General features: G+C 41.9%; 1 protein-coding gene and 1 pseudogene across 1 annotated transcript; one reads left to right on the top strand and one right to left on the bottom strand.

The window, feature by feature from the left end:
• LOC149980194 (uncharacterized) overlaps positions 1-16898 on the bottom strand; it is a 57556-nt pseudogene that overhangs the window by 35320 nt on the left and 5338 nt on the right.
• On the top strand, positions 8586-12009 carry LOC118966648 (uncharacterized). The gene is made up of 6 exons (XM_090188717.1): positions 8586-8695; positions 8897-9021; positions 9123-9440; positions 9560-9702; positions 9810-9913; positions 11622-12009. The coding sequence occupies exons 1-6, from the start codon at positions 8586-8588 to the stop codon at positions 11776-11778; spliced, it is 957 nt and encodes a 318-aa protein (XP_090044843.1). The 3' UTR covers positions 11779-12009.

The following is a 16898-nucleotide window of genomic DNA, read 5'->3' as shown; positions in this document are numbered from 1 at the left end:
ACTTATAGGTGTCCACATATTCTAGGTCGGAACCATCCAGGGTGGTGATGCTAGTCGGGCGTGCGGGTGCAGGCAGTGAACAGTTGAAAAGCATGCATTTGGTTTTACTAGCGTTTAAGAGCAGTTGGAGGTTAGATAGCACAGTGTCCAAGGACGGGCCGGAAGTATACAGAATGGTGTCGTCTGCGTAGAGGTGGATCAGGGAATTGCCTGCAGCAAGAGCAACATCATTGATACAGTGCCTTGCGAAAGTATTCGTCCCCCTTGAACTTTGCGACCTTTTGCCACATTTCAGGCTTCAAACATAAAGATATAAAACTGTATTTTTCTGTGAAGAATCAACAACAAGTGGGACACAATCATGAAGTGGAACGACATGTATTGGATATTTCAAACTTTTTTAACAAATCAAAAACTGAAAAATTGGGCGTGCAAAATTATTCAGCCCCTTTACTTTCAGTGCAGCAAACTCTCTCCAGAAGTTCAGTGAGGATCTCTGAATGATCCAATGTTGACCTAAATGACTAATGATGATAAATACAATCCACCTGTGTGTAATCAAGTCTCCGTATAAATGCACCTGCACTGTGATAGTCTCAGAGGTCCGTTAAAAGCGCAGAGAGCATCATGAAGAACAAGGAACACACCAGGCAGGTCCGAGATACTGTTGTGAAGAAGTTTAAAGCCGGATTTGGATACAAAAAGATTTCCCAAGCTTTAAACATCCCAAGGAGCACTGTGCAAGCGATAATATTGAAATGGAAGGAGTATCAGACCACTGCAAATCTACCAAGACCTGGCCGTCCCTCTAAACTTTCAGCTCATACAAGGAGAAGACTGATCAGAGATGCAGCCAAGAGGCCCATGATCACTCTGGATGAACTGCAGAGATCTACAGCTGAGGTGGGAGACTCTGTCCATAGGACAACAATCAGTCGTATATTGCACAAATCTGCCCTTTATGGAAGAGTGGCAAGAAGAAAGCCATTTCTTAAAGATATCCATAAAAAGTGTTGTTTAAAGTTTGCCACAAGCCACCTGGGAGACACACCAAACATGTGGAAGAAGGTGCTCTGGTCAGATGAAACCAAAATTGAACTTTTTGGCAACAATGCAAAACGTTATGTTTGGCGTAAAAGCAACACACCATCCCCACTGTCAAACATGGTGGTGGCAGCATCATGGTTTGGGCCTGCTTTTCTTCAGCAGGGACAGGGAAGATGGTTAAAATTGATGGGAAGATGGATGGAGCCAAATACAGGACCATTCTGGAAGAAAACCTGATGGAGTCTGCAAAAGACCTGAGACTGGGACGGAGATTTGTCTTCCAACAAGACAATGATCCAAAACATAAAGCAAAATCTACAATGGAATGGTTCAAAAATAAACATATCCAGGTGTTAGAATGGCCAAGTCAAAGTCCAGACCTGAATCCAATCGAGAATCTGTGGAAAGAACTGAAAACTGCTGTTCACAAATGCTCTCCATCCAACCTCACTGAGCTCGAGCTGTTTTGCAAGGAGGAATGGGAAAAAAATTCAGTCTCTCGATGTGCAAAACTGATAGAGACATACCCCAAGCGACTTACAGCTGTAATCGCAGCAAAAGGCGGCGCTACAAAGTATTAACTTAAGGGGGCTGAATAATTTTGCACGCATAATTTTTCAGTTTTTGATTTGTTAAAAAAGTTTGAAATATCCAATAAATGTCGTTCTACTTCATGATTGTGTCCCACTTGTTGTTGATTCTTCACAAAAAAATACAGTTTTATATCTTTATGTTTGAAGCCTGAAATGTGGCAAAAGGTCGCAAAGTTCAAGGGGGCCGAATAATTTCGCAAGGCACTGTATATACAGAGAAAAGAGTCGGCCCGAGAATTGAACCCTGTGGTACCCCCATAGAGACTGCCAGAGGACGGGACAGCATGCCCTCCGATGTGACACACTGAACTCTGTCTGCAAAGTAGTTGGTGAACCAGGCAAGGCAGTCATCAGAAAAACCGAGGCTACTGAGTCTGCCGATAAGAATATGGTGATTGACAGAGTCGAAAGCCTTGGCAAGGTCGATGAAGACGGCTGCACAGTAGTGTCTTTTATCGATGGCGGTTATGATATCGTTTAGTACCTTGAGCGTGGCTGAGGTGCACCCGTGACCGGCTCGGAAACCAGATTGCACAGCGGAGAAGGTACGGTGGGATTCGAGGTGGTCAGTGATCTGTTTGTTGACTTGGCTTTCGAAGACCTTAGATAGGCAGGGCAGGATGGATATAGGTCTGTAACAGTTTGGGTCCAGGGTGTCTCCCCCTTTGAAGAGGGGGATGACTGCGGCAGCTTTCCAATAATATAATAATATAATACATGATATGACTCCCACCAGCCTTAGTTTGATAATATAATACATGATATGACTCCCACCAGTCTTAGTTTTATAATATACTACATGATATGACTCCCACCAGCCTTAGTTTGATAATGTAATACATGATATGACTCCCACCAGTCTTAGTGTGCTAACATAATACATGATATGACTCCCACCAGCCTTAGTTTGATAATAAAATACATGATATGACTCCCACCAGTCTTAGTTTGATAATATAATACATGATATGACTCTATATATATGATGTTTGTGTGACTCCATATATGATGTACGTGTGAATTCACAGGGACACAATTTTGGATGTGCTAAAATAAATTGGGATCCTGTTAATTGACATATACACTACATATATCCTAACTGAGTTTACAGCACCCCCAGCCTTCAAATGGAGAGCACATTATGGCTCTCACTCTGTGACTGGTGGTGTGGGGGGAAGTTGTCTCTAGAAGCTGATCTTAGGTCGGTTTTGAATTTCCACCACAAATGGTTATGGTTAGGATTGGGTGAGATAACCCTGATCCTAGATCTGAACCTAGGGGAAACTTCCCTCCGTGGTGTGACCGGCCACCAATGGCCATCTACAGTAGGGGTCTTTTTTTATCTATGCTGACTGTGAAGAGTTACTCAGAATGAAAAAGCAGAAGTTCTGACAATATCTCCGTAGTTTCAGTTTGGCAGATTTAATAGAATAGAAAGAAGAATTAAAACCCTTCACATGTATTATGACAAAAAGTTTATATTTCCACCCTGTCTTTTAGTACAACATAACATATGCATACTGGTTACATCTTGGTGACAGAGAACTAGGTGGACTTAGTACTAACTACAGGTACAGCTGTAGTGTTGGTGACAGAGACCTGGGTGGATGTAGTACTAACTACAGGTACAGCTGTAGTGTTGGTGACAGAGACCTGGGTGGATGTAGTACTAACTACAGGTACAGCTGTAGTGTTGGTGACAGAGACCTGGGTTGATGTAGTACTAACTACAGGTACAGCTGTAGTGTTGGTGACAGAGACCTGGGTGGATGTAGCACTAACTACAGGTACAGCTGTAGTGTTGGTGACAGAGACCTGGGTGGATGTAGCACTAACTACAGGTACAGCTGTAGTGTTGGTGACAGAGACCTGGGTGGATGTAGTACTAACTACAGGTACAACTGTAGTGTTGGTGACAGAGACCTGGGTGGATGTAGTACTAACTACAGGTACAGCTGTAGTGTTGGTGACAGAGACCTGTGTGGATGTAGTACTAACTACAGGTACAACTGTAGTGTTGGTGACAGAGACCTGGGTGGATGTAATACTAACTACAGGTACAGCTGTAGTGTTGGTGACAGAGACCTGGGTGGATGTAGTACTAACTACAAGTACAGCTGTAGTGTTGGTGACAGAGACCTGGGTGGATGTAATACTAACTACAGGTACAGCTGTAGTGTTGATGACAGAGTCCTGGGTGGATGTAGTACTAACTACAGGTACAGCTGTAGTGTTGGTGACAGAGACCTGGGTGGATGTAGTACTAACTACAGATACAACTGTAGAGTTGGTGACAGAGACCTGGGTGGATGTAATACTAACTACAGGTACAGCTGTAGTGTTGGTGACAGAGACCTGGGTGGATGTAGTACTAACTACATGTACAGCTGTAGTGTTGGTGACAGAGACCTGGGTGGATGTAGTACTAACTACAGGTACAGCTGTAGTGTTGGTGACAGAGACCTGGGTGGATGTAGTACTAACTACAGGTACAGCTGTAGTGTTGGTGACAGAGACCTGGGTGGATGTAGTACTAACTACAAGTACAGCTGTAGTGTTGGTGACAGAGACCTGGGTGGATGTAATACTAACTACAGGTACAGCTGTAGTGTTGGTGACAGAGACCTGGGTGGATGTAATACTAACTACAGGTACAGCTGTAGTGTTGGTGACAGAGACCTGGGTGGATGTAGTACTAACTACATGTACAGCTGTAGTGTTGGTGACAGAGACCTGGGTGGATGTAGTACTAACTACAGGTACAGCTGTAGTGTTGGTGACAGAGACCTGGGTGGATGTAGTACTAACTACAGGTACAGCTGTAGTGTTGGTGACAGAGACCTGGGTGGATGTAGTACTAACTACAAGTACAGCTGTAGTGTTGGTGACAGAGACCTGGGTGGATGTAATACTAACTACAGGTACAGCTGTAGTGTTGGTGACAGAGACCTGGGAGGATGTAGTACTAACTACAGATACAACTGTAGAGTTGGTGACAGAGACCTGGGTGGATGTAATACTAACTACAGGTACAGCTTCACCACGCTGTCTGTGTGGGTGGACCATTTCAGTTTGTCCATGATGTGTAAGCCGAGGAACTTTAAACTTTCCACCCTCTCCACTACTGTCCCGTCGATGTGGATAGGGGACTGCTCCCTCTGCTGTTTCCTGAAGTCCACGATCATCTTCTTTGTTTTGTGGACATTGAGTGTGAGGTTATTTTCCTGACACCACACTCCGAGGGCCCTCACCTCCTCCCTGTAGGCCGTCTCGTCGTTGTTGGTACTGGATGGCAGGAAGCTTGGCCCCGGTAATGTACTGGGCCTTTCGCACTACCCTCTATAGTGCCTTGCGGTCGGAGGCCGAGCAGTTGCCATTCCATGCAGTGATGCAACCCGTCAGGATGATGACTAAAGTGACTTATTACACATTTTCAAATCTGACTTCTCTATGTGGCCGTGTATGGAAATTGTCTTTCTGGGCCAAGCGTCCCTTATACTGCAGTACCGAAACAAAACTGTATTAGCAATCATAATCGTGCTTCTAGACCAGAACCCTGGTAACTTGGAGGAGACGCCTGGTAGCCCGTTCTGGGGAGTGGTTAAACCTGTCTCCTGTAGGGAGGGAGGGAGGGACGGAGAAGGGGGGGAACACAGAGAGGGGAAAGATAGAGAGAGAGAGAGAGCTTAGTCAGACAACTGATGTAGCTGATAAGAACTGGTAGCTTAAACAACCAATTCCTTTCATATCATGTTGAGAGGATATGAGAAAAGGAGGCCATTTTAGAGTTTTGAAACAAGACCCTTACCTTGCTTACAACGGAGAGACGCAGGAATGTGTTGTTCAAGTCTGTGGCTCCAGCAGCCTCGGCCTCGATGGTCAGGGTTATATCCGTTCCTGACAGATATGAAGAGAGAGACAAGATAAAGACCAGTTACAACAACCTAACTGAAGAGAGAGACAAGATACAGACCAGTTACAACAACCTAACTGAAGAGAGAGACAAGATACAGACCAGTTACAACAACCTGACTGAAGAGAGAGACAAGATAAAAACGAGTTACAAGAACCTGACTGAAGTGAGAGACCAGCTACAGACCAGTTACAACAACCTGACTGAGAAAAAAAACTAGTGTATTACCAATATTATTTCCTCTTTATAGCAGTAGTTATTTCCTCAGATTCTAGCTTCTTGTACACCAGTAGTTGTTTGACAAATCAACACAACATTAGGATTTACTTTGTGCACACGGCATGTGGTGCATTTCATCATTTCCACTTCAAATATATGAATCGTTCTTTCTACAGAATGTTAGAAAACCCCTACTGACGCCCCAGAACACAATAAAAATATCTTCATCAAAATCTGTCAGTTTAAGCAGCAGATATCTATTTTTTGCATGGGCCACGTCTCAATCCACCACATCCTCCGATATCGCCCTTCCTCATCTGTGGTGGAAGGTGGTCGTACTATAGCGGTGTTTGTCAGAACATGAGACAGCCCCAAAAATCGCTCTTCTTACAAAAACGTCTGTGTGGTCTGAGCGGTTTGTCTTACAAACTAACATGAACACATTGTGGAAAGGAGAGATTCTGCAGAACTGTCCTAGCAGGTCGACCAGCTTCCTGATTGAATGTGATTGAATACTTAGAACAGTTTCGCCTGCAGTTCGTCACTGACAGAGATCAGAAAAGTACTGAGAGGACAAACACACAAGCACCTACACACACAGAGACACGCACACACACACAAACATATTTAAAGTCCCCCTTTAAATCTTCTGATTAAGATGCCGACAGAGGAAAGGATTGTGTGATGTTTTCTCTCCTCCTGTGGAATAGAGTAGAGCTGTAGAGTTGTATAATAGTTCATGTAGGTAGATGTCATGTGGAACAGTGGAATCAGTGCAGAGAGAGTTGTGTCATTAGATATAACCAGTATGTATGTATATGTTATGTTGTACTGAAAGACAGGGTGGAAATATGAACTTTTTGTCATAATACATGTGAAGGGTTTTTATTCTTCTTTCTGTTCTACTAAATCTGCCAAACTGAAACTACGGAGATATTGTCAGAACTTCTGCTTTTTCATTCTGAGTAACTCTTCACAGTCAGCATAGATAAAAAAAGACCCCTACTGTAGATGGCCATTGGTGGCCGGTCACACCACGGAGGGAAGTTTCCCCTAGGTTCAGATCTAGGATCAGGGTTATCTCACCCAATCCTAACCATAACCATTTGTGGTGGAAATTCAAAACCGACCTAAGATCAGCGTCTAGGGACAACTTCCCCCCACACCACCAGTCACAGAGTGAGAGCCATAATGTGCTCTCCATTTGAAGGCTGGGGGTGCTGTAAACTCAGTCAGGATATATGTAGTGTATATGTCAATTAACAGGATCCCAATTTATTTTAGCAGATACAAAATTGTGACCCAGTGAATTCACACATACATCATATAGCATGATCTAGAGTCATATCATGTATTATATTATCACACTAAGGCTGGTGGGAGTCATATCATGTATTATATTATCACACTAAGGCTGGTGGGAGTCATATCATGTATTATATTATCACACTAAGGCTGGTGGGAGTCATATCATGTATTATATTATCAAACTAAGACTGGTGGGAGTCATATCATGTATTATATTATCACACTAAGGCTGGTGGGAGTCATATCATGTATTATATTATTACACTAAGACTGGTGGGAGTCATATCATGTATTATATTATCAAACTAAGACTGGTGGGAGTCATATCATGTATTATATTATCACACTAAGGCTGGTGGGAGTCATATCATGTATTATATTATCACACTAAGACTGGTGGGAGTCATATCATGTATTATATTATCAAACTAAGGCTGGTGGGAGTCATATCATGTATTATATTATCACACTAAGGCTGGTGGGAGTCATATCATGTATTATATTATTACACTAAGACTGGTGGGAGTCATATCATGTATTATATTATCAAACTAAGACTGGTGGGAGTCATATCATGTATTATATTATCACACTAAGGCTGGTGGGAGTCATATCATGTATTATATTATCACACTAAGGCTGGTGGGAGTCATATCATGTATTATATTATCACACTAAGGCTGGTGGGAGTCATATCATGTATTATATTATCACACTAAGGCTGGTGGGAGTCATATCATGTATTATATTATCACACTAAGGCTGGTGGGAGTCATATCATGTATTATATTATCACACTAAGGCTGGTGGGAGTCATATCATGTATTATATTATCAAACTAAAGGCTGGTGGGAGTCGTATAATGTATTATATTATCACACTAAGGCTGGTGGGAGTCATATCATGTATTATATTATCACACTAAGGCTGGTGGGAGTCATATCATGTATTATATTATCACACTAAGGCTGGTGGGAGTCATATCATGTATTATATTAATCACACTAAGGCTGGTGGGAGTCGTATAATATATAATATTATCAAACTAAGGCTGGTGGGAGTCATATCATGTATTATATTATCACACTAAGGCTGGTGGGAGTCATATTATGTATTATATTATCAAACTAAGACTGGTGGGAGTCATATCATGTATTATATTATCAAACTAAGACTGGTGGGAGTCATATCATGTATTATATTATCACACTAAGGCTGGTGGGAGTCATATCATGTATTATATTATCAAACTAAGACTGGTGGGAGTCATATCATGTATTATATTATCACACTAAGGCTGGTGGGAGTCATATCATGTAGTATCTTATCACACTAAGGCTGGGTCACATGGTTGCCAGTGTTTCTAATCCATTGTGGTTGACTTATAGAGTTTCACTACCTAAAGTCACACAGACGTAGGACAGTGCAGGGAGAAGACACAGGTACAGACATTAGAGTTGAGGTTAGAAGTAGAAGTTACTGTATCTGACCACAAGTGTTTAAAGATGTCAGAGGGAGTCAATGAAATCTCAGATAGATTTGAAGACGATGAGCCTGATGCAGTGAAGAACACAGACATTGATGACCAAAATTATTCCAATGTAAGAGCCTTCAAGTCCAGTCCAAGAGATGGAGTTGTTGTTTCAGGTAAGATTGCACAAACACACACACACACATACACACACATACACACACATACACACACACACACACACAAACAAATAACACACACAATACACTACAGGTGAGATAACCTGTAGTATCATATCTTTATTTGTCTCAATCCTGGATGAAACAGTAAAACACATTACCAAAGATCTTTAATCATTTGTGATTCAGTACATGTTCAGTGGTGGAAGAGACCCTCTGGAGTTGCTGCAGTGTGTCTGGGGCTGCTGTGTGTTCTCCTACTGGCTGGGACCATAGGCCTGTCTGTCTACTGTAAGTTTAGTATGTTTTTACTGAGACTTAAGTAGGCTACTTAATACTTAATCATCAATAGTGTTTTAGTTACATGTTTGATAAACTTTTCCCTTTTACAGATGGAGACATTGGTCACCAGCTACAGTCCAGTTACAACATCCTGACTAAAGAGATAGACCAGCTACAGACCAGTTACAACAACCTGACTAAAGAGAGAGACCAGCTACAGACCAGTTACAACAACCTGACTAAAGAGAGAGACCAGCTACAGACCAGTTACAACAACCTGACTAAAGAGAGAGACCAGCTACAGTCCAGTTACAACAACCTGACTAAAGAGAGAGACCAGCTACAGTCCAGTTACAACAACCTGACTAAAGATAGAGACCAGCTACAGACTGAGAGAGATTTTCTTAGTGGGAGGTCTACCAATCTCAGTGAGTAAACCTACAGTAACTTATTAACATTAATCCCTCACACCTTATCGTGTGTCTGTATTCTTTCATTACGTATCCAGTGTGGTAAGATGAAGGAAATTCATGTTTTCATCTTGTAGAACAAACCTGTCCTGAAGGCTGGCAGAAGTTTGAATCCAGTTGGTACTTCCTGTCTACTGAGACTAAAACCTGGAAGGAGAGCAGAGAGGACTGTCTGGAGAGAGGAGCAGACCTGGTGATCATAAACAGCGATAAGGAACAGGTGAGTGAGAGAGAGAGAGCGAGAGAGTGAGAGGGGAGAGAGAGAGAGAGAGAAGATATGGGTGTGCAAGGGGTATATGCATATTTATTTATCTTTCTCAACAACAGGAGTTTCTCTTCAAACTCAAGAAGAGAGTATGGATTGGTCTGACTGACTCTGTTACTGAGGCGACCTGGAGATGGGTGGACGGCACCCCACTGACCACCCCAAGGTAATATATTACTGCTCTAATAACACTGACCACCCCAAGGTAATATACTACTGTTATAATAACACTGACCACCCCAAGGTAATATACTACTGCTATAATAACACTGACCAACCCAAGGTAATATATTACTGTTATAATAACACTGACCAACCCAAGGTAATACACTACTGTTATAATAACACTGACCACCCCAAGGTAATATACTACTGTTATAATAACACTGACCACCCCAAGGTAATATACTACTGCTATAATAACACTGACCAACCCAAGGTAATATATTACTGTTATAATAACACTGACCAACCCAAGGTAATACACTACTGTTATAATAACACTGACCACCCCAAGGTAATATACTACTGCTCTAATAACACTGACCAACCCAAGGTAATATATTACTGTTATAATAACACTGACCAACCCAAGGTAATACACTACTGTTATAATAACACTGACCACCCCAAGGTAATATACTACTGCTCTAATAACACTGACCAACCCAAGGTAATATATTACTGTTATAATAACACTGACCACAGTGTAAGGAGAAGGACCGATTCTCTGTGTTGTTCATACTCTAGGTTCTTCATACTCAACTGGTGGACCAACACTGACCACAGACTAAGAGATGATAACTACTCTGACCATAAGGGGCCAATTATCAGTTCATTCAACGTTTATCTATACAGGTTATTGTTATTGATGGTAGCAGTCAACAAAGTTGAATTTAACCCTGTAGGTACTGGTATTAACCATGATATCTGACTGTTTTTAACCCTGTAGGTACTGGTATTAACCATGATATCTGACTGTTTTTAACCCTGTAGGTACTGGTATTAACCATGATATCTGACTGTTGTTAACCCTATAGGTACTGGTATTAACCATGATATCTGATGATTTTTAACCCTGTAGGTACTGGTATTAACCATGATATCTGACTGTGTTTAACCCTGTAGGTAATGGTATTAACCATGATTTCTGACTGTTTTTAACCCTGTAGCTACTGGTATTAACCATGATATCTGACTGTTTTTAACCCTGTAGGTACTGGTATTTACCATGATATTTGATGATTTTTAACCCTGTAGGTACTGGTAGTAACCATGATATCTGACTGTTGTTAACCCTGTAGGTACTGGTATTAACCATGATATCTGACTGTTATTAACCCTGTAGGTACTGGTATTAACCATGATATCTGACTGTTGTTAACCCTGTAGGTACTGGTATTAACCATTAACCACTGTTATTAACCATGTAGGTACTGGTATTAACCATGATATCTGACTGTCATTAACCCTGTAGGTACTGGTATTAACCATGATATCTGACTGTTGTTAACCCTGTAGGTACTGGTATTAACCATGATATCTGACTGTTTTTAACCCTGTAGGTACTGGTATTAACCATGATATCTGACTTTTTTTTATCCCTGTAGGTACTGGTATTAACCATGATATCTGACTGTTGTTAACCCTGTAGGTACTGATATTAACCATGATATCTGACTGTTGTTAACCCTGTAGGTACTGATATTGACCATGATATCTGACTGTTTTTAACCCTGTAGGTACTGGTATTGACCATGATATCTGACTGTTGTTAACCCTGTAGGCACTGATATTAACCATGATATCTGACTGTTGTTAACCCTGTAGGTACTGATATTAACCATGATATCTGACTGTTTTTAACCCTGTAGGTACTGGTCTCCAAATCAGCCTGATAATGGTGATGGCAAACCAGAATATGGTGAGGAGGACTATGTTCAGATACGTAACAATCAGAGTCCTCTGGAGGCATGGTATGACATATCATGTGGCATCAAACTCAACTGGATTTGTGAGAAATCGCTTTAACATCACCATGACAACATACTGTAACACATACAGTAGCTTACAGTGCACACAACTTCCTCCTTCATTCTCTCTCATTCTCTCTGTCTGTCTCTTTCTCTCTCACAGACACACACACACCATCACACACCCTCATTCAGACATGCGCTCGAACACATGAATGCACGTACACAAACGCACACACCTATTGTTGTATTTCTTTGTGGTATCATTTTAATAAAAGTCTTAATTTGCTTCTTGTAGCTTCATTCAACATTAATTCAGTACATTTGACTTTGTGCATTTACATAATATTCAATTAAAATATATTCTACAGATATTTACATGCTCCAATTCAGGCCTGGTGATGACATTCTCTACAGTACCAAACCACCATTACATACACTGTATAGGAGTTGACTGTATCACCAATCAATGAGTGTAGTAGAGATATCAAACAATGTTACTTAATAATATTTAACAGTCAGTCTTTGTTGTCAAGTTACATATGAGCACAATATCAAATGTTCATATTTGACTGTTGTTACCTTATATGGGTCCCAAAAGAGGGAAGGGAAGTGGATATTTCCAGTGGTTCAACCAGCTGTCACTCAAAAACTCCTCAACCAATCAGGTTGATCCTCACTGGTTAAGCATACCCACCCTCAATATCCACTTGGTGTAATCTTGTGGTGAAAAATCTATTGTCTGGACATTATAATGACCCATGTTTGTAGTCCTGGATCTCCTGAACATGTTGATGTATATTTGGGAGTAAACAGAGGGTCCAAATCAGCAGAAAGGTGAAAGGAAGGAGGAGTTCTGGAAACTCCCTGAATTATCTTGGCACTGTTACATATGATATTTAATATATGTTAACAACTAGTCTTTGTTCTCCACTTCCCCTCTATGATCTATATCTTCCTGGTATCATAGTGTCCTGTCCATCATCACAAATAGCAAGTCCCATTCCCTGGACAGGACTGTGTTGAGATATACTCTGGACAAGATGAACATGTAGAGACATGGAATGATTTATATTGTTCTGCAGAAAATGGTTCAACAATAATCACTGTAACAATCTCTCACACTCTCACACACACACACACACACACACACACACACACACACGCGCGCACATGCACACACACAGTATGCAAACTTGTTCTATTTTGTTGTATTAGCATAGCCACAACTACCCGTGACATTTTGTTGATACTTCCCTAGAGTTAACACCTACAGTAGTCACACAGACAGAGACACACAGATGACTCAGAGACAGAGATATCACTAGAAGCAGAGACTTAACGTATAGAGGTCTTACAGTTGACGTACGACGCCTCCTGGTGGCCATGTTGGAAGACCACCACATTAATTCTAGAAGCAGAGACTTCATGTATAGTAGACCTACATAGAAAGAAAGACCCAGGCATTGTTAAAGATGTCAAAGGTCATCTATGCTGAACCAGATATGAAAAAGAAGGTCAAGTTTAACAGAGGTGAGATGGAGGAGAGGATTGTGGATATCTATGTCAGTGCAGACACCCTGAGAGACAGTTAGACCAGCACCAAGAGAGAAGAGACAGCACACACTGCTCCTAATAATGGACCAGGAGGCCAGCACTCAAGTAACACAGACGCACACAACTTCCTCCTTTATTCTCTCTCTCTCTCACACACACACACACACACACACACACACACACACACACACACACACACACACACACACACTCACCAAATAACAACGTAAAAGTATCTTGTTTGTTTCCACAGAGCCTAATAGATCAGGGAAGAGACCCTTCCTAGTTGCTGCAGTGTGTCTGGGGCTGCTGTGTGTTCAACTGGCTGGGATCATAGACCTGTCTGTCTACTGTGAGTTTGTGTCCAAATTCATTGATTATCACCTAGTTGTAAGACGTGCAGGTTATTAGGCCTATTTACCTGGTGTTTTACCTAGTAACTCTGTGTTTATACTGTGTAGATAACAGAGAAATCACAGATTCTGAGGATAAAAGGAACAACTTGTTCCAGAGTTTTTCCCTTTATAAAATCAACACAACTGAAGGAAGAGACCAGCTACAGACCAGATACAACAACCTGACTAAAGAGAAAGACTAGCTACAGACCAGATACAACAACCTGACTAAAGAGAGAAAGACCAGCTACAGACCAGATACAACAACCTGACTAAAGAGAAAGACTAGCTACAGACCAGATACAACAACCTGACTAAAGAGAGAAAGACCAGCTACAGATCAGATACAACAACCTGACTAAAGAGAGAGACCAGTTATAGACAGTTACAACAATCTGACTAAAGAGAGAGACCAGTTATAGACAGTTACAACAACCTGACTGAAGAGAGAGACCAGTTACAGACCAGATACAACAACCTGACTAAAGAGAAAGACCAGCTACAGATCAGATACAACAACCTGACTAAAGAGAGAGACCAGTTATAGACAGTTACAACAATCTGACTAAAGAGAGAGACCAGTTATAGACAGTTACAACAACCTTACTAAAGAGAGAGACCAGTTATAGACAGTTACAACAACCTGACTAAAGAGAAAGACCAGCTACAGATCAGATACAACAACCTGACTAAAGAGAGAGACCAGTTATAGACAGTTACAACAATCTGACTAAAGAGAGAGACCAGTTATAGACAGTTACAACAACCTTACTAAAGAGAGAGACCAGTTATAGACAGTTACAACAACCTGACTGAAGAGAGAGACCAGTTACAGACCAGATAAAACAAAAAAGTCATTCTCTTCTGACTGAAGAGAGAGACCAGTTACAGACCAGATAGGTGAGATATAAACTGTGATACATTAGAAGTAAAATCAAAAGTCATTCTATGTGGGTTTATGAGTATGAAGATACTGGGTATGTTTCTCAATGTGTAAACCTTTGCTCTACAACAGAGCAGCATTTTCAAAAGGTGGAGAAACTTGGAGAAAGGAGTCAGTCAAAAATACAGTAGATATTACCATTAGGAGTCAGTTAGAAAGGTAATCATACAGTAGATATTTCCATTAGGTGTCAGTTAGAAAGGTAATCATACAGTAGATATTACCATTAGGAGTCAATTAAAAATACAGTAGATATTACCATTAGAAGTCAGTTAGAAAGGTAATCATACAGTAGATATTACCATTAGGGGTCAGTTAGAAAGGTAATCATACAGTAGATATTACCATTAGGAGTCAGTTAGAAAGGTAATCATACAGTAGATATTACCATTAGGAGTCAATTAAAAATACAGTAGATATTACCATTAGGGGTCAGTTAGAAAGGTAATCATACAGTAGATATTACCATTAGGGGTCATTTAGAAAGGTAATCATACTGTAACGGTTTTCTTCGTCCTCCTCTGACGAGGAGCATGAAATGGCGGACCAATGCGCAGCGTTGTATTTGTTCAGGATGTTTATTTTACTGAACACTGAAAATACAAAATAACAACCTGAAATAAACGAAAACCGAAACAGTCCTGAAAGGTGCAGAAAATACTAAACAGAACATAGTCACCCACAAAACACAGGTGGGAAAAGGCTACCTAAGTACCATTCTCAATCAGACAATGAACGACACCTTTCCCTGATTGAGAACCATACCAGGCCAATCACATAAACACAACATAGAAAAAAGAACATAGACTACCCACCCCAACTCACGCCCTGACCAAACTAAAACAAAGACATAACAAAGGAACTAAGGTCAGAACGTGACAGCTCCTGACTGACGGGCGGCTCTGGCAGCTCAGGACAGACGGGAAGCTCTGGCAGCTCAGGACAGACGGGAAGCTCTGGCAGCTCAGGACAGACGGGCGGCTCTGGCAGCTCAGGACAGACGGGCGGCTCTGGCAGCTCAGGACAGACGGGCGGCTCTGGCAGCTCAGGACAGACGGGAAGCTCTGGCAGCTCAGGACAGACGGGAAGCTCTGGCAGCTCAGGACAGACGGGCGGCTCTGGCAGCTCAGGACAGACGGGCGGCTCTGGCAGCTCAGGACAGACGGGCGGCTCTGGCAGCTCAGGACAGACGGGCGGCTCTGGCAGCTCAGGACAGACGGGCGGCTCTGGCAGCTCAGGACAGACGGGAAGCTCTGGCTGCTCAGGATAGCCGGGAGGACCTGGAGGGAGGAGACGGAGAGACAGCCTGGTTAGTGGGGCTGCCACAGGACCCACCAGGCTGGGGAGACCTACAGGAGGCCTGGTGCTTGGAGGATGATATGTTACTGTATAACCAGCCAGGACATGTTACTGTATAACCAGCCAGGACATGTTACTGTATAACCAGCCAGGATATGTTACTCTATATCCAGCCAGGACATGTTACTGTATAACCAGCCAGGACATGTTACTGTATAACCAGCCAGGACATGTTACTGTATAACCAGCCAGGACATGTTACTGTATAACCAGCCAGGACATGTTACTGTATAACCAGCCAGGACATGTTACTGTATAACCAGGATATGTTACTGTATAACCAGCCAGGACATGTTACTGTATAACCAGCCAGGATATGTTACTGTATAACCAGCCAGGGAATGTTATTGTATAACCAGCCAGGACATGTTACTGTATAACCAGCCAGGACATGTTACTGTATAACCAGCCAGGATATGTTACTGTATAACCAGCCAGGGAATGTTATTGTATAACCAGCCAGGACATGTTACTGTATAACCAGCCAGGACATGTTACTGTATAACCAGCCAGAACATGTTACTGTATAACCAGCCAGGACATGTTATTGTATAACCAGCCAGGACATGTTAATGTATAACCAGCCAGGACATGTTACTGTATAACCAGCCAGGACATGTTACTGTATAACCAGCCAGGACATGTTATTGTATAACCAGCCAGGACATGTTACTGTATAACCAGCCAGGACATGTTACTGTATAACCAGCCAGGACATGTTACTGTATAACCAGCCTGAACATGTTACTGTATAACAAGCCAGGACATGTTACTGTATAACCAGCCAGGACATGTTTCTGTTCCACAAATCCCCACCTTCAACAGGTTTAAAAGCAGTCATCTTCAGACTCAGACACTCTGTACTGGGGGCCTCCTCTGGTTGAACGTTTAGTTTTTTACCACAACACTACACAGCTGATTCAA

Source organism: Oncorhynchus mykiss, chromosome 10 (assembly GCF_057628025.1).
Source record: "Oncorhynchus mykiss isolate SJ-2025 chromosome 10, ASM5762802v1, whole genome shotgun sequence".
NCBI lineage: Eukaryota > Metazoa > Chordata > Actinopteri > Salmoniformes > Salmonidae > Oncorhynchus > Oncorhynchus mykiss.
The sequence above is the reverse complement of the archived record's forward strand: the minus strand, read 5'-3'. Positions and strand labels throughout refer to the sequence as shown.

Bases quoted from the DNA above. Each gene is read 5' to 3' on its own strand.
- LOC118966648 (XM_090188717.1), top strand. From the start codon at position 8,586: ATGTCAGAGGGAGTCAATGAAATCTCAGATAGATTTGAAGACGATGAG. The intron at 8,696-8,896 runs GTCCAGTCCAAG...ACATTACCAAAG, and splicing joins TCCAATGTAAGAGCCTTCAA to ATCTTTAATCATTTGTGATT. The intron at 9,022-9,122 runs GTAAGTTTAGTA...TCCCTTTTACAG, and splicing joins CATAGGCCTGTCTGTCTACT to ATGGAGACATTGGTCACCAG.